The sequence below is a fragment of the Callithrix jacchus genome, chromosome 1 (genome assembly GCF_049354715.1).
Source record: "Callithrix jacchus isolate 240 chromosome 1, calJac240_pri, whole genome shotgun sequence".
In the NCBI taxonomy this organism is placed as follows: domain Eukaryota; kingdom Metazoa; phylum Chordata; class Mammalia; order Primates; family Cebidae; genus Callithrix; species Callithrix jacchus.
The window spans coordinates 24,246,650-24,269,686 of NC_133502.1; the positions used below are offsets into that span (position 1 = coordinate 24,246,650).

The 23,037-nt window shown below is 39.3% G+C and overlaps 1 protein-coding gene across 7 annotated transcripts in view; it reads left to right on the forward strand.

The window, feature by feature from the left end:
• MYO16 (myosin XVI) overlaps nucleotides 1–23,037 on the forward strand; it is a 773,187-nt gene that overhangs the window by 184,637 nt on the left and 565,513 nt on the right. Inside the window, exon 1 of one of the 7 annotated variants that reach the window (XM_035293902.3) lies at nucleotides 2,459–2,892. The exons of the other annotated variants lie outside the window; for them this stretch is intronic. Coding sequence (XP_035149793.2) covers nucleotides 2,865–2,892 — 28 coding nt within the window. The 5' untranslated portion in view covers nucleotides 2,459–2,864. Of the gene's footprint in view, nucleotides 1–2,458; nucleotides 2,893–23,037 lie in introns of those variants that run through there. 7 annotated transcript variants of the gene reach the window in all.

The window sequence follows — 23,037 nt, forward strand, 5'->3', positions numbered from 1 at the left end:
GAATCAGCATTCCTGATTTTATTTAAAACCATGTACGTGTGTGTGCGTGTGTGTGTGTGTGTGTGTATGATTTAAGGAGTCTTGGAATAATTGCTCTGACAATCCTTGAGTTTCTCAGGGATAGACATATATCAGGAAATTTTAATCAACTTTAAATTGCCATTTAAAAATTATGAAGGAAGTAAAGTTAATGGAGCCAAAGTTATTTTTCCTCATATTAACACCTGCATTAGAAAAGAATCTTTATTTTATAGTGATGAAATATATAAATAGGTTTAAACAAAGTTCTCCCACTTTTAGAACGAGTATGTGGTTTCAAAGACTAAAAGGTAAAAGGGCTTCTTAATCTGGAGAAATTATATGTAGATACACTTAATACATCGGAAGCAGATTCTAAGTAGTTTAATAAATCTGTGAATACATTTCTCAGTGTATCCTCCTTCAACTCCTTGAAGTGGATTAGACGTTGCCCCTTGCTGTTTTAGAGGTCCACATTTCCGGTCTTAACAATTTCTAGCACGCCACACCGTGCTATCTTGGTTGTCTCTCTTTCATCGGACGATAAGCACTTTGAGGTCAGGGATGGAGTCATGTTTCTCTTGTAGCACAAAGAGTTGCCAAATGTTTATGGAATAAATGAGTAGATGAGAAATAAACACATCTGATAATAAGCCCCTGGAGATGAGATGTTAATTCTCACAGGGTACCTTGGTTAGAGTTCTTATAAGAAATAACTTAAGTTACTTAAAAAATGTAGGGCTCAAATCAGTTATATTTTTAATAATGTATTTTCTTTGTCAAGTGCACAACATGCCTCTGACTGTGAGGCTTTTTCACAGTTTAATGAATGGCATCATGAAACTCAATTGTCTTAAGATGTTTGCTTTGTTTGTATATATGCAGAGGCATGCAATTTGCAGAAAATCAAGACATTTAGAAGGTATGTAGGCAACAAACTGTTTATCTGGCATTGTATTAAAAGGCTGGGTAGGGACATCTAAATAGATACAACCTTACTCAAAGAGACGTTAGGTAATGTTTAGAAACTCACAATTATTTTATGCACATATAAAGATTTGTATTGATTTAAAGAGGAGAGAGCCTTACTTCCTGTGTTGAAAACAGGCATAGTTGTCCCTTACGGTTTTATTGAAACATTACAAAACCTCCAAGAAACCTTTTAAAAATACATTTTGGATTCCTGGTATATAAATGTTCTGTTTTAGACTATTTTATTTCTGAAAAGCACCCAAAATCATGACTTGTATGACAGTGACTCTCAATAATTAATTGTGGAATCAATGAATAAATGAGGAACGGCATTCCTGATAAGGGCAGCAAATTCCTCATTCTAATTTTTAGAAACAAACAAGTCACAGTGTCCATAACCATCATTAGTCACATAACTAAGTATCTTTTCCTTGTCAATGTCAATGACAACTTTTCATTGAACACAAACAAGAGAAACTGGAAATTTTATGTACATTATTTGTAACCTTCAGAATAAGGATTAGGAATTATATTTCACATACATAGATGAGGAAAGTGAGGCTTTAGCAGGTTAAATAACATGTTTACATTGATACTCGGGTAAATGGTAGAACCTGTATTTGAACTCATGCTGTTCTGAGTGAAACCATTAATTTACTCTATATTACACTACTAAAATGGTTAGAGTATTATTCAGTGAAAATTTAATAGTCATGATCCTTTGTTATATAGATTTGAATTTAATCATCTTCTAATTTAATAGTAGCACTGATCCTAGTTTTGTTCAGTAAGGTAATACAAAATTGTGTTAGTACCATAGAAAGATGTGTGTGCTTGGCATACTGTTCATGTTTACCATAAATTCTAGGCTGTGTCAACTTGTCTTTGGAGAAGATCATCCTAAAAATGTATCAATTTGCATAAAAAAAGTATCACTTTGAATTTGTAAATAACTTAAGATAGGACCTTTGTGTTTGCTATCATGGTTACTGCACTATGAGTATGCTATTCATTTTTATAACAATAAAGCCTAGCAGACCATATATTTCTTTCTGATTCCAATTCAGTCAGACTTACTTCATCCAAATGGGTTGTACAGTTAAATTCATTGCAGTCTGCAGAGGTAGGAGAATCCTAAATTTTAAAGCTATGCAAACCAGAGGCTTCTTGTGGATAATTTAAGTTTTACATTCTGCACAGAAAAGCAGAAAGATGTGTTCTGAAATATAATGCAGTTTTTTCATTACTAGGGACAGATCAAAGATCTCTGATTCTAAGAGGTGGCTATTTTAAGCTCTCGCTATCAATTTCCTATTCACACACAGCAACTGGTGGCAACTAAAAATAATCTGCTTTACTACCAGCTAGGAATCTGGTCATATGTGGCTCATGGACAATGCGCAGGAAGAAGATTTAGGATCCCTCGATCCGTGGCTTCTCTCCAGCCCACTCATCAGCTTAGTTTGCTGCCATTTGAAAGCTATTGAAAAGCCATTAACAGGCAGGACCGGGAGAGCCGCACTGCAGCACACCTCCGTGCGGCAGAATGTGACTGCATGTGAACACCAATTAGAACTGACTATTCCCGGGATTGTGGCACTCGGGACTGTGTCAATCAAGGGTGCTACAATAGCACGTGCAGCAGTGGTGCCTCAAGACCCACCGGGGAGAGGCTTATCTTAACTCCAGCTGCTGAATGAGGATGAGTTTGAAGCTCTTTGCAGGATCATGGAACAGAGCCTCTGTGCAATAGTGCATCCTGAGGTAAACTGCTACCTGAGTAAGGGCTTTAAGTAATGCATTTCCTGGGAACGACAGTTGTGACAGAAGAGAATGTTGGAACCCGTAGCAAGATTCCTGTCTGACATGGAAAGATGTCTCACTATCATTTTATCAAGTGCTGTAAGTAAGCTTGACGTTTTGTTCGTGTGGTTATTTGTCTTGTTGAAGTATTATTTTGTGCAGATGCCAAAATTAAGGCAGGTCTCCTGGTGTACCACCTTCAGATGAGTGACATAGACTGGTGACTTAGAAGAATATTTTACAGGTTGGAAATATTTCCTTTTAATTTCAGACTGTGAGATAATTCCAGTGTGATCCAAATGATAATAGCATAGAGATCTTTAAAACTTTAGCTTTAAAAAAAAATGATTCATAGACACAGCAATGGGGAAAAAAAACTAGCAACACATGGAAAGAAATTGTAAAAGCAAATTTTTGTTCATCAGCACATATTAATAGAGTACCTGAAAACTTAAGTTTATTAATATATGGCCAGCGTTATTTAGCTAGTATTTTAGTCTCATGTTTTACTGCTTAAGCGTCTATTTAATGAATGCTTTGTGTAAGCTTGATCTTTACGGTTATCCTTGACTGTAAACTTTTGTCCTTCTACCATTCACCTTGCGGTGCTCAGGGACCCCAGGGACTCTGTACCAAATGCTCTCCACTGATGTTCAAATGTGAAGTTTACTTGGTCACCAGCTTCTCTACTGGGCTTATCCAGGGTTTCTTTAGTGTCTGAAATGTTGGCAGAATTTTCTGAGCTAGAGAATAGCTTCATCTAAACCAACTCTGAATGGTAATAATGAAGAGGAAGACATATTTATAGAAAAATGGCTTGCTGGATATGCATTTTTGTCCCCTGTAGCACTTCTGAAAACTTCTGTTCATATATGTCATGAGCTTAAAGTCACAAATGACATTTGTAGAAAATGATTTTCTTTGAGGCTGAAGGTTTTGCTGCCAAAGGACATGACACTGTTAAATTTAAGTAGCATGTTAAGAAAACACATGTGTTGAATGAATCTTGAGCTTTGCACTAAAGGAGACTGAAAAGAATGATAATTGAGAAGGAGAAATATTTACTTTTCTCTTATTTTTGGTAGAGAATGTATACAGGAATTCAAACTATGATTCATGGAAATAAAAATGCTTTACTGTTGAGCATTGCCAAAAATGTCATGCTTTCATGTTGCAGAACAATTTTCATTCCCAAAAGAATTCACTGGTCGTCTTGTAAGTTTGTAGATTAGCTCTTTAATTAATATAAATTAGAGGCATGCAGCATATTTAAGAATTTTGAGAATAGTCTTCTGTTTTAATCTCTTAAATCTTGGGGTTATTTTCTTGGAGAAACAGACATAGGACAATACTCTGACTGGTTTTTGTGTTGCCTCTCATGTTTTACTGCACTAGCAGAATGTCATTATTTTTCTTTCTGTGCCTCTGCAGAGGAAAAACCCTGCATCGTTCCTACAAGGAACCTGGGTGCTTCTGAGGCACAGTGAACACACCTGGCGGAGGGCAGCCATGGAGCACAGGCGGAAGCACAAAGGGACAGTGACATGGATGTGAGAGATTCAGGGAGCAGTTGGTCACCAAACACAATATGAGGTTGCCCTTTCCCACCTTATGTTTTGTTTTAGTCAAATTATTTGACTGTAGAATTTCAGATAATTATAGGCATTTCAGAAACTTGGTCATGTCAATGGGAGCCTGTGTGATATTTCTTTTAGCATGCTAGTATAAGAGATGAAATCTAAAATTAATGAATTTAAACATTCCTGATGCATTTCTGAAAGTAATTAGCAACTACTTACTAAAGATCTGACTAGTTTCTAAGCTTTGAGTGTGGCAGTCTGTGAAATGGAAAGGAAGCATGAATGTTATTAAATGCTAACTTTACTGGAGAAATGATGTGATGTGCTAAAGGAATTCAGAAATTACATTGCATTGTGTGCTTAACTAGTGAAGGGTGTTTTATGAAAAGAATACATCCTGAGGTGTATCTTGGAAGGATGAACAAAATATAGATCAAGGACGGGCATGGTGGCTCTCGCCTGTAATCCCAACACTTTGAGAAGCCGGAGGTCAGGACTTCAAGACCAGCCTGGCCAACATGGTGAAACCCCATCTCTACTAAAAATATGAAAATTTGCTGGGTATGGTGGTGGGCACCTGCAATCCCAGCTACTCAGGAGATTGAGGTAGGAGAATCACTTGAACCGGGAGGCAGAGGTTGCAGTGAACCAAGATGGCACCATTGCATTTCCAGCCTGGGTGAAAAGAGTGAAACTTCCTCTCAAAATAAATTAAAAAATAAAAAGTAAATGCCTTCATAATATCATAAGAGTCCACTGATAAGGTCATAATTCGTGGTTTAATGGTTGTTCCCGATGCATAAAATTTTCCCAACTTGTAGTCCCCATATTGGGCTGGTCCGCTGGCAAGGTTCATTAGCCCAACATTGTCACACTCCATTCCTCTTCACACGTCCTCAATCTCCTACCTCAATCCCCTATCTTAACCATTTCTGCCACATACCTGTCTTTCATTCTGAGCCGGATTTGTCACCATAGCATGTCTGTTTCCAAGCCAGGCAGCAATGCAGGAAGTGGATGAATTCCAGGTCAGGAGCAGGATCTTCTGAAATGTGCAATATTAGCATCAGGTGTGGTCCTAGGGAATCAGAGGAAGCCTTCGGGTGCGATGTTGGGTGACCAATAAGTAATGCTCTCAAGAAGGTTTTAGTCACCTGGGAAAATGCTCATCATTTCAGGTTGAAAAATTATACACTTCAAGGCTGAAACTTAATCTAACAGTTGTTAGCTCCAGTTTATGGTATAATCCATTACTTTGTAAAAAAAAAATTGCTTTTAACATTTAAAAAAAATTTTTTTGAGACAGAGTCTCACTCTGTCACCCAGGCTGGAGGGCAGTGGTGTGATCTCGGCTCACTGCAATCTCTGTCTCCTAGGTTGAAAAGATTCTCCTGCGTCAGCCTCCTGGGGAGCTGGGATTTCAGGCATGAACCACCACGCACAGCTAACTTTCGGTAGAGATGGGGTTTCATCATGTTGACCAGGCTGGTCTCATACTCCTTGCCTTAAGTAATCTGCCTGCCTTGGCCGCCCAAAGTGCTGGGATTACAGGTGTGAGCCATTGTGCCTGGTCTTCAGTTTATGGTATTATATTATCAGTTACTTTTATAAATTCTTCCATAGTTTCAAAATTGTCAACAATGGACATGTTTTACTTTTACAATCAGAAAAGGAAAACTGTAAGGTGATGTTAGAATATCCAAAGAAAAAAATTGCTCCAGTCCATGTCACTGCCCATATCCCTTTCTGATTCCATAGGGACCGACCTAGTTTGCGATGGTCCATGTATCTTATAAAGTGTTCAAAAGTATCTGAAAAAATTTACTGTGGAAGCAAGATGTAGCAGGAAAGTTTAGGAATGCCACAACTAAAAGTATGGAGGTTTCATGTATCTCGGTAGCTGAGAAGTAGCTTTAGATGGATCTGCAGTGAGAGCCAGTCTCTGAGCCCCATGCCTGTTGAGAGGTTAGGGTTAGGGTTAGGGTTAGGGTTAAGGTTAGGGTTAGGGTTAGGCTTAGGCTTAGGCTTAGGCTTAGGGTTAGGGTTAGGGCCAGCTGAGGAGCAAGCAGGAATAATAAATGGAACTCAAGGGGGTAATGGGCTCACGGAGCTTTAAGGCCATGTGAGACTTAAATCTACTTTTGTTTTACTCTTAACAAACTGGAGCAGAGGCTTGAGGTCTGGCTGCAGAGTTCCCTTCACCGGCCTCTGGGGGTGAAGCATTGCAATAACTACACCTGGCCTACTTCTCTCCTGGTTCAGCTCTTCTCTAAGCATGCAGGTTTGGGGCAGCATTGTTTGCAGCAGAAAAAAGGTTTAATTTATTTAAAATGAATATTCTCCAGAGCCGCTAATTCATTTACAACAACTAAGAGTGAATTGTACCAGAAAAATCTATTACTTTATATATTGTATTAGTCGGGATTCTCTAGAGGAACAGAACTAATAAGATAAATGTATATATAAAGATGAGTTTATTAAGGAGTATTAACTCACAGGATCACAAGGTGATGTCCCACAATAGGCCATCTGCAAGTTGAGGAGCACAGAAGCCAGACCAAGTCCCAAAACATCAAAAGTAGGGAAGTCACCAGTGCAGCCTTCAGTCTGTGATCAAAGGTCCAAGAGTCCAAAAGCTGAAGAACTTGGAGTTCGATGTTCAAGGGCAGGAAGCATCCAGCACGAGAGAAGGATGTGGGGTGGAGACTCAGCCAGTGGTTCTTCCATGTTCCTCTGCCTGCTTTTATCCTAGCTGTGGTGGCAGCTGATTAGGTAGTGCCCACCCAGACTGAGGGTGGGTCTGCCTCTCCCAGTCCACTGACTCAAATGTTAATCTTCTTTGACAACACCCTCACAGACACACCCATGAACAATACTTTGCATCAAGTTGACACTCAGTATTAATGATCACACACATTAAACGTGTTTTACGATACACTGCAGTGGTTCTGCAATTCACTGATGCTCCCAGATGCTGGTCCCTCCATCTCCTTGCTCTCCCACATCCTGCTCTCTGCCTGCTCCAGGCCCCATGGTTCATGCACTTGACTCCTTGTCCTCACCTCCCTCTGTTGCACTCAAGCAATGAATACCTACCCAAGGTGGAGTCCCCCTTTCCAGTGTGTCTGTCCTTGCCCCAGAACTTCTGGATGACCCCTGAAAAAGGACATCAGAGCAAAAGCAGGCTGATTTCATTCCGATGTCAAGATCACACATCTCTCCCAGGCAGGTGACACTGTCCTCTACCCTCGTCCTGTTTCCATGGTAGGCAAGACTGCTCATGCCTAGAGACCCCTCCTTCTAACTCCCAGGCAGAGGAGCTACACAGCACCAGTTATAATTCTCCTATCCTCCCACCCCATATCTGCAAAGGTGTCTGTGTGTGAATTCCTCTTTGTGCACTTCTCATCTGCAGTCCTGAATTTCCTCCCATGTGTCCAAGGCCAGTGTGCTTGGGATTCTATCTCCTTCTGCCTCCTTCAAGTTTGTACCCTGCTTTAGCTCTTCCCTGTCTCTCCTGCATCGATTTCCATCAGAGTGAATATGTGGCCAATACATCCATCTTCCAATAAGCAAACGTCCCGCCTTGGTCTCTCTTCCCTCTGGCCGCCACCTCATTTCCTTGTTTGCAGCTCATACCTTGAAATGATTGCCCATGCGCATGGTCTCCGCCCCTCAACTCCTCGTCTCCTCTTCCATGGCTGCATCCCACATCTTTCCTTTACCACTTCAAGGGAATCCACTTTACTTAAACCACCTTTATGTGGCAAAATCCAATGGACACTAGACATTCCTCATGTTTGTTCATTTCTGATGTGATAACCACCTCTTCTTTTGCAGCTCTTGGGGGTTTTCTGTAACTTCACTGGCAGCTTTTCCTCCACCCCCGCTGCTGGCTTTCTCTTCTGCTTAGGGCACGGCCCTAACGCTTTCTTTTGACAACCTCGTCCTTTCTCAAGGCTCTAAACATCATCTATATTGTCCCAAATATGAACCTTCGGCCCAGACGTGCCCTTATGCAGCACTCCCTTCCGTCCCTTAACCACACGGAGATCTTATGATATATCCAGGTATTCTTTCTTGATAGTGAAGTACTGTAATAGTCTGCAGCATTTATTAAACCATTTATGTATTCAACGCTTCCCTTTCTGACAGACATTGAGACATTCTGTGTTACGTATTTTGGCTTACAGGAATGTTGATTCATAAGAGCAGTAACACTGAATTAAACGGTACATGTTGTTTAAGGTTTTGTAGAAACTGCTAGATTTCTTTCCAGTGAGTTGTACTACTTCAGATTCCCACAACCAGCAGGCAAAGGACGTGCATCCCTGCACCTCGGCCAACCCAGAAAGGTACCTCTCATAAAATGATGTTATCTCCATTGTTGAAATATGGTTTCCTGAGAAGTTCTCCATATTATTTAATAAACAGTCAAGGGCATTCCCCCATTTTTAACTAGTCCTGTTTCTTCACATCTGTTTTCATAATGTACGTTGGGTTTTTAATCCTTTTTCTTATCGATTTCATGTAAACTTCTGTGTAAGGAAATATTAATGTTTCTCTAGGTATGAAGGTGCTGAAGACGGTGTTCCCGTTTTTGACGTTTGCCTTTGTTTTTGGTGTCTGATGACATCTAAGTTTTTATTAATTGCATAGAAAATTATGTCTTTGTTTTATGGATTTGGGTTTCATTTATTGCTTTGGGTAGGCTATTTATTCTAAAGCTAAATTTGTTTTCTACATCTTACTTTAAACTTTTATTTTTGTATTTTAAATTTTAATTCGTGGAATTAAGGTGTATGTGTGATTTAAGATAAGAGTTACTTCTTTCCCCCTTTCATTTCTATGTGCACAAAACCTACTGAATTGAGATTTGCTTTTGTCATATTTTAAATTTCTAAATATGTTTGCATCCATTTCTGGTTTACGTTTTGTTACACTGATCCACTGATTTAGCTTAAGGCTATACTGATTCATTATCTTAGATTCTGGTAACTTTTGAGATATGATAAGGTAAATCTCATCTGATTAGTGTTCATGACATTCTTAGATATCCCAAATATTTGCTTTTCCATTTAATATCGAAATAGTTTCAACTAGTCTTTTTTTTGAGATGGAGTTTCGCTATTGTTACCCAGGCTGGAGTGCAATGGCGCGATCTCAGCTCACCGCAACCTCTGCCTCCTGGGTTCAGGCAATTCTCCTGCCTCAGCCTCCTCAGTAGCTGGGATTACAGGCACACGCCACCGTGCCCAGCTAATTTTTTGTATTTTTAGTAGAGACGGGGTTTCACCATGTTGACCAGGATGGTCTCCATCTCTTGACCTCGTGATCCACCCGCCTCGGCCTCCCAAAGTGCTGGGATTAGAGACTTGAGCCACCGTGCCTGGCCTCAACTAGTCTTAAATGAAAAAAAAATTACCAAGTTTTTTTTTACAAATGAACCCAGTTTTTCAAATTTAAAAATGGATTATAATAAGATCTAGAGATTTATAGTACCTACATTCTACTAAAGAAATTTGTTTCAATACACACCATGATGACTTCAAACTGAGACTGATCTTTGTGACAGCATAGCTCTAATTATAAAAATCTTGTATTACTTTTACTCACACTGTTTTATAAATATTGTTCAAGTAGATGATGTCCTCATACTAGTGGTTAATTCTAAGATGTATAAACATAATGCGGTTGAGAGGACGATAAAAATCATTAAATATACTCTGCTGAGAGAAATCTTTAACCTCAGATATCCATATCTGTGTCTCCATCCAGATCTATTCCACAGCTCCCTCTCTATATATGTAGCATATATACACACATATGTGTTATATAAAATGATGAGCTTATAATATATGTCTTTTGTTCAGCCTTTATCCATTTGACTTTCATATAGACTTTCAAGAACACCATCAGCTGCTTGTGTGCTGATGGCCTCATGATAACGTCTTTGTGTTTCGCACACTGTTGATGCATTATTTAAGGCTCGCCATTGTATCTGGAGGGTTTCGCACTGACATCCTTACTTGGCATCTGTTATTCTACCTGGATACCCTTCCTTTTAGGTTGCTTGGTGGATGGGAGAGCTTATGCTTTCCTTATGCTTTCAATGGTTTGCCCAGACTCATAAATATGCCACAGTAACTGAACTGAGCTGGGGATCTTAAGTCAATTCTAGTTAGCTTTTATTTTATTCAGTCCTTAATTCATGTATTTATTTATTCATGACTTCAAGAAATACACTGAACTCCTGGTCCTTTTCAAGCAATAGGCTAAGGATAAAGAAACAAAGATGACCAGGCACAGTGGCTCATGCCTATAATCCTGCAAAACTTTTGGGGGCTGAGGCAGGCAGATCACTTGAGGCCAGGAGTTTGAGAGCAGCCTGCCCAACGTGGCAAAACCCCATCTCAATCAAAAATCCAAAAATTAGCTGGGGATGGTGGCATGGGCCTGTAATCTCAGCCACTTGGGAGGCTGAGGTAGGAGAATCGCTTGAACCTGGGAGGCGGAGGTTGCAGTGAGCTGAGATCGCGCCACTGCATTCCAGCCTGGGTGACACAGTGAGACTTTGTCTCAAAAGTAAACACATAAATGAAAATAAAGATACAAAAATGAACAAGCGAGCTAACGTTCCTACTGTCTTGAAATCACCATGTCAGTGTGTGAGAGAGTAGGTAAGTAAACAAAGAGATGTTGATAAAAAGTTTCGGTAGCATCAGCTAAAGCAGGAAAAATAAAAATATTTAAAGACTAATGAGTGACCTGGAAGCAGAGTGGACTTGCAAGGTAATTTTAACTAGGTTGTCAAGGGAAGGTCACTCTGAGGAAGTGGCCTCCAAGTGACGGAGTGGAGTGAGTGAATCAGCAATGTGAAAACCTGTGGGAAGAGTGTGCCCAGCAGAGGCAGGAAGGAGCACATTTTCAACCAGAGAATCAGGGCTGTCAAAAGTTACAGCTTTTGTTTCACTTTTTGTTAATTCTTCCCAAACTAATAGCTCAATACTACTTTTTATTTTGGCGTTACTTCCTCAAGCTAATATCCCAAAACTCCACTTACCTTTACTTCCCAACTTAAAAAAAAAAAAAAATTATTTCTTCATGCTCCTCAAATACGTTTCCACTCAAATACTGCATTTAATTTCCCACACTGTTATTGTACTGAAGCATCAAACTCTTTTTTTGTTCCTATTTATCTCAAATTATTTGCACATTTTCACTCAGTGACCATCTCTAAGTTCTTAACCTCTCGCTGCTTTTCTAAAAATAATGGTCCTTGTAACACTGACATTTTCTGCCCCTCCCACTTTTCCCACCTATCCTCATGTTTTAAATTTTTCATTCATTCATGCCAGACATTTGCTATACATTCAGTTTATGTGTATAGACTTTTTTCTACAAGAAATTCACAATCTAGAGGAAAAATTAAAAATGAATAATGAATTTTCAATTTCCGTCTGAAAGTCAGTATTATGAGACAAGACAGAGAAAAGGCACCCAGTTCTGCCATAAGAAAGGTGTGCACGGGGCTGGGGCAAGCTCCTCAGAGTGGGCAGGAGGCATTTCAGGATGAGGAGGCGTTTACTGAAGTCGATGGATGAGGAACTCAGGGAGAGAAAGCCTGCACAGAGCACAGTGCTGTGAGCATGTGGTGCATTCAAAGCAAAGAGATGGGGAAAGAGGAACCGTGCACAGTTTTGGACGAGTCTGATGCCTTTTTGTGTTACTCATTATGCAAGGGAGGGAGTTCCTTGAATGATCTTCAAGAGTGAGGGATGTGATCAGCTTGTGTTTTAGATCTGTCATTCTGATGATATTGTAGAGTGTGGATTAAAGGAGAGACTGAAAATGGGAGAAACCTTGAAATAGTCCAGGTGACAGCTTAAATCAGGAGGGTGGGGACAGGGGTGGGGAGGCAGGGTGTGACTAGTGAGGTGTTTGTAAGGTGGAATTAACATAACTTATTGTCTGATTACTGAAAAATTCTGTGTGTTGCTGTGCTTTTTTAAAAGCATATATATCCTATACAGGTAATTATTTCATCTCCAACGTCTTCGTGGCTGGGTTCCAGAAAAATCTATCAGGCTGTGCCACTCATTTGGGTCTCCATATTTGCACTAATTGAACCCAAGCAGTCCTCTGTATCCTGTCAGCACTTCAAACCTGCACCATCCAGACTGAATCTCTCCTCTTCCTTCCTAAACCTGAATGTCCCAATCCTGAATCATATAGGAACAGTAGGTCAGGTTTAGAATGTTGTAAAGTTTAGAATGTTCTGAAAACTGCAGGAATCTACAAAGGTATTTTAATCCTGAGTGGAAAGTAAAGATCTGTGTTAGAAAGATCAACTATGGAGAACAAATGGGAGGGAGCCCTGGTGCAGTTTAGGAGGCAGGTAGGTGGCTCTGATCATGACCCACCTGGGTGAAGAGCTTGTGTTGGTGATTGACCTGAGCATGGAGAAAACTGGATGAATTTGAGAAAGACTTGAGTACTAGGACCTTAGGGCCTTGGGATGATTTAGGCATTGTGGAGGATACAATAAGTGAAATATTCAAGACACTTAGGTTTTTGTGTGAACAGCTATGTGTATCGTGTTACTAAGCTTCAGATGGGAAGGACAGGCTTGGGCGTGCTGAGTCCCACGATATCCAAGAAGAGCCGTCCAGCACGTAGCCGTAGACACGCCTGCAGCTCACATGAGAGATGTCTATTTGAAATGGGCATGGGAGTCATTAGCATACTGTTTAATTTAGGTCACAGGAGGAGAGGAAGTAGGTGACAAGGAAACAGATGGCTCAGGTCAGAAATTTTAGAAGGGCAGACAAAGGATGAGTAGTTCGTAAAGGAGTTAAGCTTCAGTCAACAGCTCAGGTAACACTGTTTCAAGAGGCAGAGTCTGCTAAGCAGCCCTGCATGAGGTGAGGAGATAACGGTGCATGTTGGCGCTGCACCCTCTGGCGTAATGAATGAGGAGGCCATGTGTGATGTGGACATGGAGCAGGGCAGGTGGAGAGGCGGGTGGAGTTCCATCTGTAATGACTTGAGCTGCAATTGGAAGGGAATGAAGAGCAGAGGACACATGTAAGCTTTGGCTACTCAAAGGAAAAACAGACACAAGGCAACTGCTGGAGGAGGATGTGCTGCTCAAAAATGCTTTTTTTTTTTAGAGAGATGAAACACATGAGCAGTTTTACTGTATCAAAAGTAGGTCACAAGTGTTGATATGTGCATCTTCTTCCTCATCTTTGGAAACTGAAACCAGTCTATCCCTTCATACTCACCCTCTGCCTGTGGTCCAAAGCCCTCAACAATTTGTCCTGTCTTTACAGAGAGTGAACAGAAAATCACTGAAGGCCAAGTGTTGGGTCTGGGTTTTGTTCTTAAAATGTTTGGCATCCTACAATGCTTTGAGAAATTTAAATAACGGTAACAACAGCCACAAGAACAACAACACAGATTTGGTTGAGGTTTGACATAAAGGAAACTTGTTTTTCACTAAGTTTAATAAATTAATGCTAGAATAGAATTCACAACATCATGGTTTAAGAGTGACTGTTCTATCAGAATGAACCTTCTTTATAACACTATAAAAACCTCTTCCAAACCAAGGTTCAATGACGTTTTGCCTTCTAAGAAGAAAGCTTCATACTGTGGAGTCCATCTGAGTAATTCTTAAGCTGTTGAGTTTTTTTTTGTTTTTTTTTTTGAGATGGAGTTTCACTCTAGTTACCCGGGTTGGAGTGCAATGGTGCAATCTCAGCTCACCGTAACCTCCGCCTCCTGGGTTCAGGCAATTCTCCTGCCTCAGCCTCCCGAGTAGCTGGGATTATAGGCACGTGCCACCGTGCCCAGCTAATTTTTTGCTGTTGAGTTTTAAATCAACTGGTGCGTTCAGAAAATGCTCAAGAGGTCACTGTAGAAATTTCAGTAAATATATTATCTCCACATATATTTGTGGTTGCAAAAGCTTATTGGCAGCTGCTCAGTACTTAAAAGCAAGGTAAGAATGCTAAATGAAATTTGTGACAACCTTGCGTGAATCAGTGGTGCATTCTGACAGCTGTTCCATTGTGGTTACTTCAGCTTAACACCGTCTTTTGCTAACAGAAAGTGGTTGAGAGAAAGATAACCAATGGCAAAACAGCTGCATGGTCTTCTGAATAAGGGAAGATGAGAGACTTGAGTTATTGATTATCTGTGAATGGGAAGTGACAGGAAAGGCACAAATTAGCAAATGGTCTTGTGGAAATCAATTGGCTGTTCTCCTACATTCAAGTTGTTCGGAGAAAGAAGAAGGGAGTCATTGAAGTGGGCCAGGAACGAATGTGAGGTTCGTGAAAGACATGCCTCTTGCCGCCTCATAGTTTAAGTATATTAAAGTCATTGGGGCAGAGTATTGTTGAGTATATTTAGAGTATACTAAAGTCACTTTAAGCACACTCTAAGTATATTAAAGTCATTACTGTGGAGTATTTTTGGGGAAAAAAAGCCATTCGGAGGTTCAATTGTTTTCTACATGTCTAGTTCATTGTTCTCTACTCTGAACAACTATTAAGTTTAGCTTTGCAGGACCAATTTGAGTTTGAACTCTTTCCACAAGGGCACTCATAAGCTGAATTTTTGCAGGGTGACACTTTCCTTCACTTTTTCCGTTCTTAGGGAATCCTAAACAAGTCTTCATTTCCCTTTCATCTCACAGTGGTACATGAAGCACATCCCCTGTGATGTACCCACAAAATCAGTTTAAGTGAAATTCAGTAAATAATCCCACAGCACACTTGGCCAGTGTGAGCTGTGGTAACAAAGGCAGCCATGCAGGCTGGGCAGGTAGGCAGTACATGCCCTCCACAAACATTTGGGGAGACTCAACGGCTGCTTATGGGACCACAGGGCCAATCCTAGGGTATCTTGGCTACTTTCTAGTTTTTATCATCACTTAACTTTTATAGGACTTGTTACTTGATTTCCTTATTTGAAAAATGAGGCCAATGGAACCATCTGAATTTATTCCCTAGGGGCTTTGAAAGTCAATCAAATTATTAATAACTTCTCCCTCCCTCCATTCTTTCCTGTATCCATACATTCACCCAAGTATGCAGTCAGCTCTTACTGAGCCACTGCAGGGGACAGGGCAGGTACAGGCACTGCCCGTGCTATGGGACTGTGGATGTGAAAAGGACATATTTTTTGCCTGAACCCCAGTCTGCAGTCTAGTAACAACACGTGAAAGCTCTTGGAAATGTGTGATATGCCAAGCAGATTGAGAGACTGCGTCAGGAATGGGGTTACTCTGCTCTTCCCCACTTTAACCAGACACCTTGGTAGCTTTGGTTGAAGTCTGTTTATTTGTTTTTGGAGATGGAGTCTCATTCTGTCACCCAGACTGGAGTGGAGTGGCGTGATCTTGGCTCAAGCGATTCTCATGCCTCAGCCTCCTAAGTAGCTAGGATTACAAGCATGCACCACCATACCTGGCTAACTTTTGTATTTTTAGTAGAGACATGGTTTCACCATGTTTTCCAGGCTGGTTACAAACTCCTAACCTCATGTGACCTGCCCACCTCAGCCTCCCGAAGTGCTGGGATTACAGGCATGAGTCACTGCGCCCAGCCTTTGGGTGTTTCTTTTATCTGACTCCTCTGATTTATAGCAAGGGATGGAGGCTGGCGTCTGTTCACAAGGCTTCTTTTCCACCTTCTAAAAAATAATTAGTTTTCTTTACTAATCATACCCTCCCACATTTTCTCTTATTGAAAATGTTCATTATGGCAGCATGTAACTTAATCCCCTCAGTATTTCATAGATTTATTTCAACACTTCGCCTTTTAACTTTCTGAAAGTCTGGTTCTAAATGAAACTATCTTCCACTATTGTTTTGTCTATTTTGTTAAGTCAGGTTTATGGAGGTATAATTTACATGCATAACTTATTTTTAGGTGTATGGTTAAAAACTTTTGACAAATGCATACCACCAAGTAAGTGCCCCACAATGAAGGTGTAGAATATTTTTCTCACTCCAAAGAGTTCCCTTGTGTCCTTTATGGTCAATCTCCTTCCATAATCACTAGACCTGTCAATCACCTATCTGATTTCTGTGTTTATAACTTTGGGTTTTCCGGAATGTCATGTAAATGAAATTGTACAATATGTGATCTTTTGAGATTGGCTTTTTAAATCCAACATCAGTGCCCATTGAGATCCAGCCAAGTTATTGTCTACCGATGGCTTCTTCCTTTTTATTACTGAGTGGTATTCCATGGTGGGGATGCACAGGGCTTGTTGAACTATTTACCTACTGAAAGACATTCTGTTTGTTTGTAGTTTTTGTCTATTACAAGTAAAGTTACTATGAACAATCCTGTACTGGTTCTTGTGTGGACACAAGTTTTCATTTCCTTTAGTAAATGTTCAAGAGTGCAATTGCTGGGTATGGCAAGTGTGTCTAGTTGTTTAAGGAGACTGGCTTTCATTCTTTAGCATGATGCATCCAGGATTCATGCATGTTGATGCATATATCACAGGTTTTTTCCTTTTCACTGTTGAACAGGATTCTTTTATGAATATATCACAGTGTGTACACTCCATTCACCAGTTCGTGGGCATTTTAGTTGTTTCCATTTTGGGGCTATTGTGAGTAGACCTCTCTAAATATTTAAAGACAAGTTTGTTTGTCTTGCATTGGTGCATGGTTTTATTCGCTTCAGGTACATACTTAAATACTTAGGACTGGGATTTCTCTTGCATCTTGACACACTGAAACTCCTGGCCTGTGGTACAGGATTTCACTAGCAGAAATCATAAAAATGTTGTACTCAAACCATTGTGATTTAATTATTAAGCCACTGAATGGGAGATATTAGATGAACCATTCTACTTTCAAAAAAAATCTCAATTGGGCAAGTTCAACACAGACTGTTTCATTGAGTGTATTATGTTCTGGGCCCAGTTTCCTGGGTCCAGCTTGGGGTTTCTCTTTCTGTACACGGCTCTTGAATTTCGGATCCTCAGCTCTGAGACAGAGAGAAATTCCTGAGCTCATTCCATGTATGTAGTAGGCTTCTGGTTTCCATGGCTGTGTGGTCTAGCAGTGTCAGCCCAGGGATGCTCCCACACTGTCACTTTTGATGTCTTCCAGCTTCTGATGTCCAGGGTTCTTGCACTTCCACCACTCCACTCCACTCTCTTTCCAGATACCTGGTCTCAAATGGTTGAGCATCTGTTCTATCATCTGTCTGTTATCTATTTAAATGACTGCAACCCATGGGCTGAAATAATAAACTTTAATCTTATTTTACTCTGTTAACACAATGAGAAGGCTTTGCTCTTTAAATAATTAGTAGTGATGGTACTTTTTAAATAGAAAACCCATAGTCTGTTTACATTTCAAACTGCTTTGTAAAGAAGAAATTCTGATGAAATGAAGCTCCAAGTTTTAATTAACAGTCTCTAAAATACATCACATTTAACGTTTTTTTTCTCATTTACTTACCTAACTTTACCCTTATCTTCATCTATTGATTCAAGCATAAATGACATTTCAGAAATATATTTAAATAATTGGTTTTCAGTATGACAATGAGCGCCACAGAAAGAGAGATCTGTGTTTAACACTCACAAACATGAACATGCCAGAAGATACTGGTTTACAAATATAGTCTGGAGTATAGTTCTCTGAAAATATTTTCAGATTGTTTGGTTATTAATGTTTGAGGAAGTTAATAGTGGCAAATATATTCCAAGAGTTTAAGTCAAATAATACCAGCAGCATTCCTTAAACTGGTTTTCTGAAAAATTGGAAGTTCCAGAGTGTGTTTTGGGCTGGTTTCGAGAAGTTCTGTGCCTTATCCCTGTACCCCTAGGCAACAGTAGCAGAGACATCAGGGGTCAAAACAAGAGAAGAGGCAGTGGCCATCACAGGTCTCCTGTGTCTTCCCACTCATAGTGAAGACTTAGGTTGGACCAAATCTAAGCTAGGTCTGGGTTGTCAGGACTAGACTGATCATACACTAAAGCTGGCTTGGAGTTAAAACCAAACTTACATTGATAAGATCTGACACATTTTCATGCTATTTGCAATAATATTTGGGAAAAGAAATTGAGTCATCAGTAGTAATCAGTACACATAAAAGACTGTCATATTCTTTAATGAAGTCACGTTTTAGCAGTTCTGTTCTTGATCCCCCAGTATCTACAATAGTTTGCAGTGTTGAAAATGACGCCTACACCTTGTATGTTTTGTGTGTCCACTGTTTCCTGTAACTTTAAAAAGGCTCCCATTTTGATTCTTAACATTCAGAGAACTCAAACTTCCCTACTCCGTGCCCCAGATCTCCTTCCACCAACCTTCTTCCACCTCCCACAAAATAAGGGGTATGGTCTCATTCATCTACAAGGGTTCTGGGGAAAAGATCTCCAGTGGTTTTCTCCTCACCAGCTGCAACTCTGCTGAGGAAGCACACTGAGTTGCGTAAGATGATAGATCAATGTTGGATGGAATTACATGGAGCGTGCTAGATGAGGAGAAGGCTCTGAGTGTCTGAAAGGAATGCATATGGCCTCAGGTAGCAGCACAGCCCAACACTGCCCAGACCACCCTTTGTATCCTCCCCATCTACTTTGTACATCCCCCACCTTTCCCTATGCCAAAGTGTTGAAACTGGATCCACAGAGGAAGTGGAATCAGTACTTCCAAGTTTCCCAGCTCAGACTGAACAGAGCATAAGCAGCCCTACCCCATGGGGCAGGAAGGTGGGGACTCAAGAGCCAGGCAGGAAACCCTCTTAGAAGTGCTTCCAATGTCATGCACTTACTCCCAGCCCTGCCTCAGCTCTGCCCGAGGTTCAGACTGACTGCAGGTGACCCCTGTCCCCTGGGGCACCACATTTTCCCTGGTTCCTTGGTTTGTGATCACATGTCTCCATGAGGAGAAAGTGGTAGCTTCCATGAAACAAAAATAAGAAAGATGAGGGCTGTTTTTGTTTGTTTAATTTTCTTTCTTTCCCTTTTTAAAATTTTTGTAATGTATCTGGATTATATCATCCATGATACAGTTTTTAGCATGCGCTTCTTTCCGTATTATTCAATTAAATTTTAACACATAACCAAAGATTTTAGAGGCACACAGATGAACCACAAAACCCCATTTTATTAATATATTTGGAATAACATTTTAGTTGACTGTTGATTTAAAATCAGCTGTGAAATTCTCCTGTTAAAGTATAGTAATAAAAGTTATGGAAAAAAATCTGTTATGCATTAGGGCAATTCCTCATGGCTCTCTTCAACTCATGATTAAGGAATTTATGTCATTCACTAAAAATGATATAACTATTTTTACTCTCTCAGAAATGTGGATATTCCAATTCTTGTTTTAGCTTTATTTTCAACTTTTCACCCTTATGTATCTTTGCTTCTGCCAAAATACATAGAATTTATAAATTGGCATTAAGTATTCATCTTTGAATTTTAAAATTTTGGCCTTTATCAAATTTCAGATCACAAGGTATGAAATCTCACTTGACCTTCTCCAAGCTCTAAATTCTCCTTCTACCTGAGTGAGCTGAGCACTTTACCCAATCCTCTCCTTTAGATATAGGTGTATTTAGGCCATTGTGCTATGAAAGTATTCTGTGACTAGTATAGTCTGTCAAAAGAAGACAGTATTGGTAATTTTGACATTATTTGGTAATAATTAAATGCACCCCTTTGAAAATCACATATTGCAATATTTTCTCATTTTTATAGGTTTAAAATATGTAATAGAATGAAACTTCTGCTTGTATATATAAACTGACAGCTAGTTTAAAGAAATTGTATGCAGCTAATGTCTGTAAAATATTATAATTCCTTGATGGACATTTCCTACTTGAAGCATTGTCAGCTAACAGTATAAATATATATTCTGATACATATGAATTGATAATTGATACATTTGTATCATAGTCATATGCATAATATATTGTCCCCTCTTCTAAAATCCATGGCATTTTACCCTTTTTAGTGATGGTTTTACCTTTATTCTATTCACTATAGTTTGAAAGTTCAGAGAACTTTCTTTCTCTACCTTCTGACTCTGCTTTCTCCCTTGTCACCCAGCAGGGCACTTCACCATCTCTCAAAGGTCCTTTCTTTTCATAATCCCTATCATTTACCCTGGCATTGCGCTTTTTTGTTCTAACTCATAGTCTCCTAACTTTCTCCCAGAATCCGTGCATATGCCTTCTCATGATGCTCCCCATTGTGTCTCTCCATCAGTTGCTATAGAAGCCTCCAGATTTTTGATGGACTCCACTATTTTTATTGTAATGCTGTTTGTAAGCCTTTAATGGCTCCCTGTGGCAGAACTAAAAATGATGAAACTATTTTTACTCTCTCAGAATGTGGATATTCCAATTCTTGTTTTAGCTTTATTTTCAACTTTTCACCCTTATGTATGTTTGCTTCTGCCAAACTAAGTGCTTGAGATGATCCTGTGACTTCTGCCTTTCTTCCATTTTTTTCCTCAACTTAAAATTTAGATATTTTTTCTCATCTTTGAATTTCAAATTTTTAGCTGTTACCAAATTTCAGATCAAAAGACACAGAATCTCTAAGTACTAAATCCTCTTTATATATGAGTTAACTTAGCACTTTATCCTTTCCTCTTTTTTAGATATAGGTATGTTTTTGCTAACTATCTTCTTTATCCTACTTGGTAAACAATATCAATGCAAAGTAACCAATCAAACTTGTAATCATCTAAAGACAAAGCTTTTCATATAGCAAATTCTTAATAATAAACTTGAATGACTGACTACATTATCAGATGAATGAATGAATGAATGAATGAGCACCTTTAACATGGCAGGACCCTTCAATTCATGAAGTTTGTGGTCTATAGGGCAGAGGGAAAAAAAGAAGACTGATTAAAGTCTTCCTTTAATCACAAGAGTATAATTATGTGGTGAGCCAACTGCTTTACATTAACTTTCAGACACATTCAGATGTTAAAAGAACACAGTGCAAGAACTGGGCTCCATAGGCTGTAATGGGACAAAGACGGTTAAACTTAACTTTCATGCTCTGGTCCTTCCCAGCTTTAGTACCCCCTGGATGGTCAGTGGTGTCTCCGTATCCCAGTAAGAGGAGCACTGAATACCGATTTTCATTGTTTCTCAATTCTTTCTTACATGTGTGCACTCTCACCCCCACAGTTATGTCTTCGTGACCAGGGATTTTATCTTCTACCTTTTTATGTCTTAGTTCACAGCCACGTGCACAGAAGACATTCAGTCAATTCTTTGTTTATGAAGAATCAACCAACTGAAGGAAATTGTTCTCACTATAAGTGCAGTGCATATCAAACACAAAATATGAAGCTTTCTGATATCAGAAAATGTATTATTTAAAAAGAAATAATATATTATAAATATGCTATGCAACATTTAAACTCTTGTTCTGCTTGTGGAAATAAGCTATACATTCAAAAGAGGACAGAACTAGATACGCCAAAAGCATATGCCCTTTGGCATGAAGAAATACATCACATGGATTTTTGTATTACATGAGTCACCTGGTTGACATTGACAGAAATCAACTCATAAGGTTTTAAATAAAAAAGGGAATTTCTTGGCTTTCATATTTGGAAAATGGCCCTTATACTAAAAAAATCTGAATGCCAATGGCTTCATGTATTTCTGGATCAGGATTTTGGGAATTTGACTGATATTTTTCTATTTCAATTCTTTCTCTCTCCTTCTTGCTTCTCTCTCTCTCTCTCTCACTCTCTCTCTCTCTCTCTCTCATCTCTTTCTCTCTCTTTTTCTGTGTCAGAAGAGATTGAACTTGACAGCAAATGGCTCTATTTTCATGGACTGATATTAAAACAACAGAGAGAACATTAAAAAAAATCTTCTGGTGTCCCTTTATCAAGCTTCAAGAAAGATCCTGAATTGTGGTCACGTCTTACGCTAGAATCAGTCATTGATTGTCAGTGTCAGGGCCAATATGGTGGACTCAGCCCAATTCAGATTTTCAGTCCTGTGAGAAGTTGAATTGGACAATGTTTCTAATAACTTCAGGACCACATGGAGTGACAAGGATGAGATGATTCTCCAGGGGAAGGATGCTCCCAGAAAAAATAATGGACCACTCTAGATAGTTCATCACACACTCTGTATAATGGAGTAGCAGGAAAATAGAAATAAGGATGGAAGATATATGGAAAAAAACTGACTTTGTTTGGAATACAAATTAGTATTAACTTTCAATAAGCAAGGTAGAACCATTGACAATGGGTTTTAAATTTTGACAAGTCCTATTTCTATATGATTATTCTGAGTTAGTATAGAAAAAAACATGATTTTGAAGTCTACCTTGTAGAGTGAGGTGGTGAAAGAATAAAGCCAAACGTGTTTAATGCAATAATTCAGACTTGTAATGAGGAGGGTTCTTATGTGGTATACAGAGAAACTTACCTGTGAATTGATTTCTGTGTTCTTGCATTGATCTTTAAATTCACCTTGCAGAATTTCTTTCATCTGAATGTGTCTTTGAAATTAATAAAAAGGGCAATGAAAATTATTTAAAAATATAGAATATAAGTAAAACATAAAACCTAAAAATGACAAACAGAAATTTTAGTATCTTATTTTCCCTAAATGTATTTACAATGAAAAAA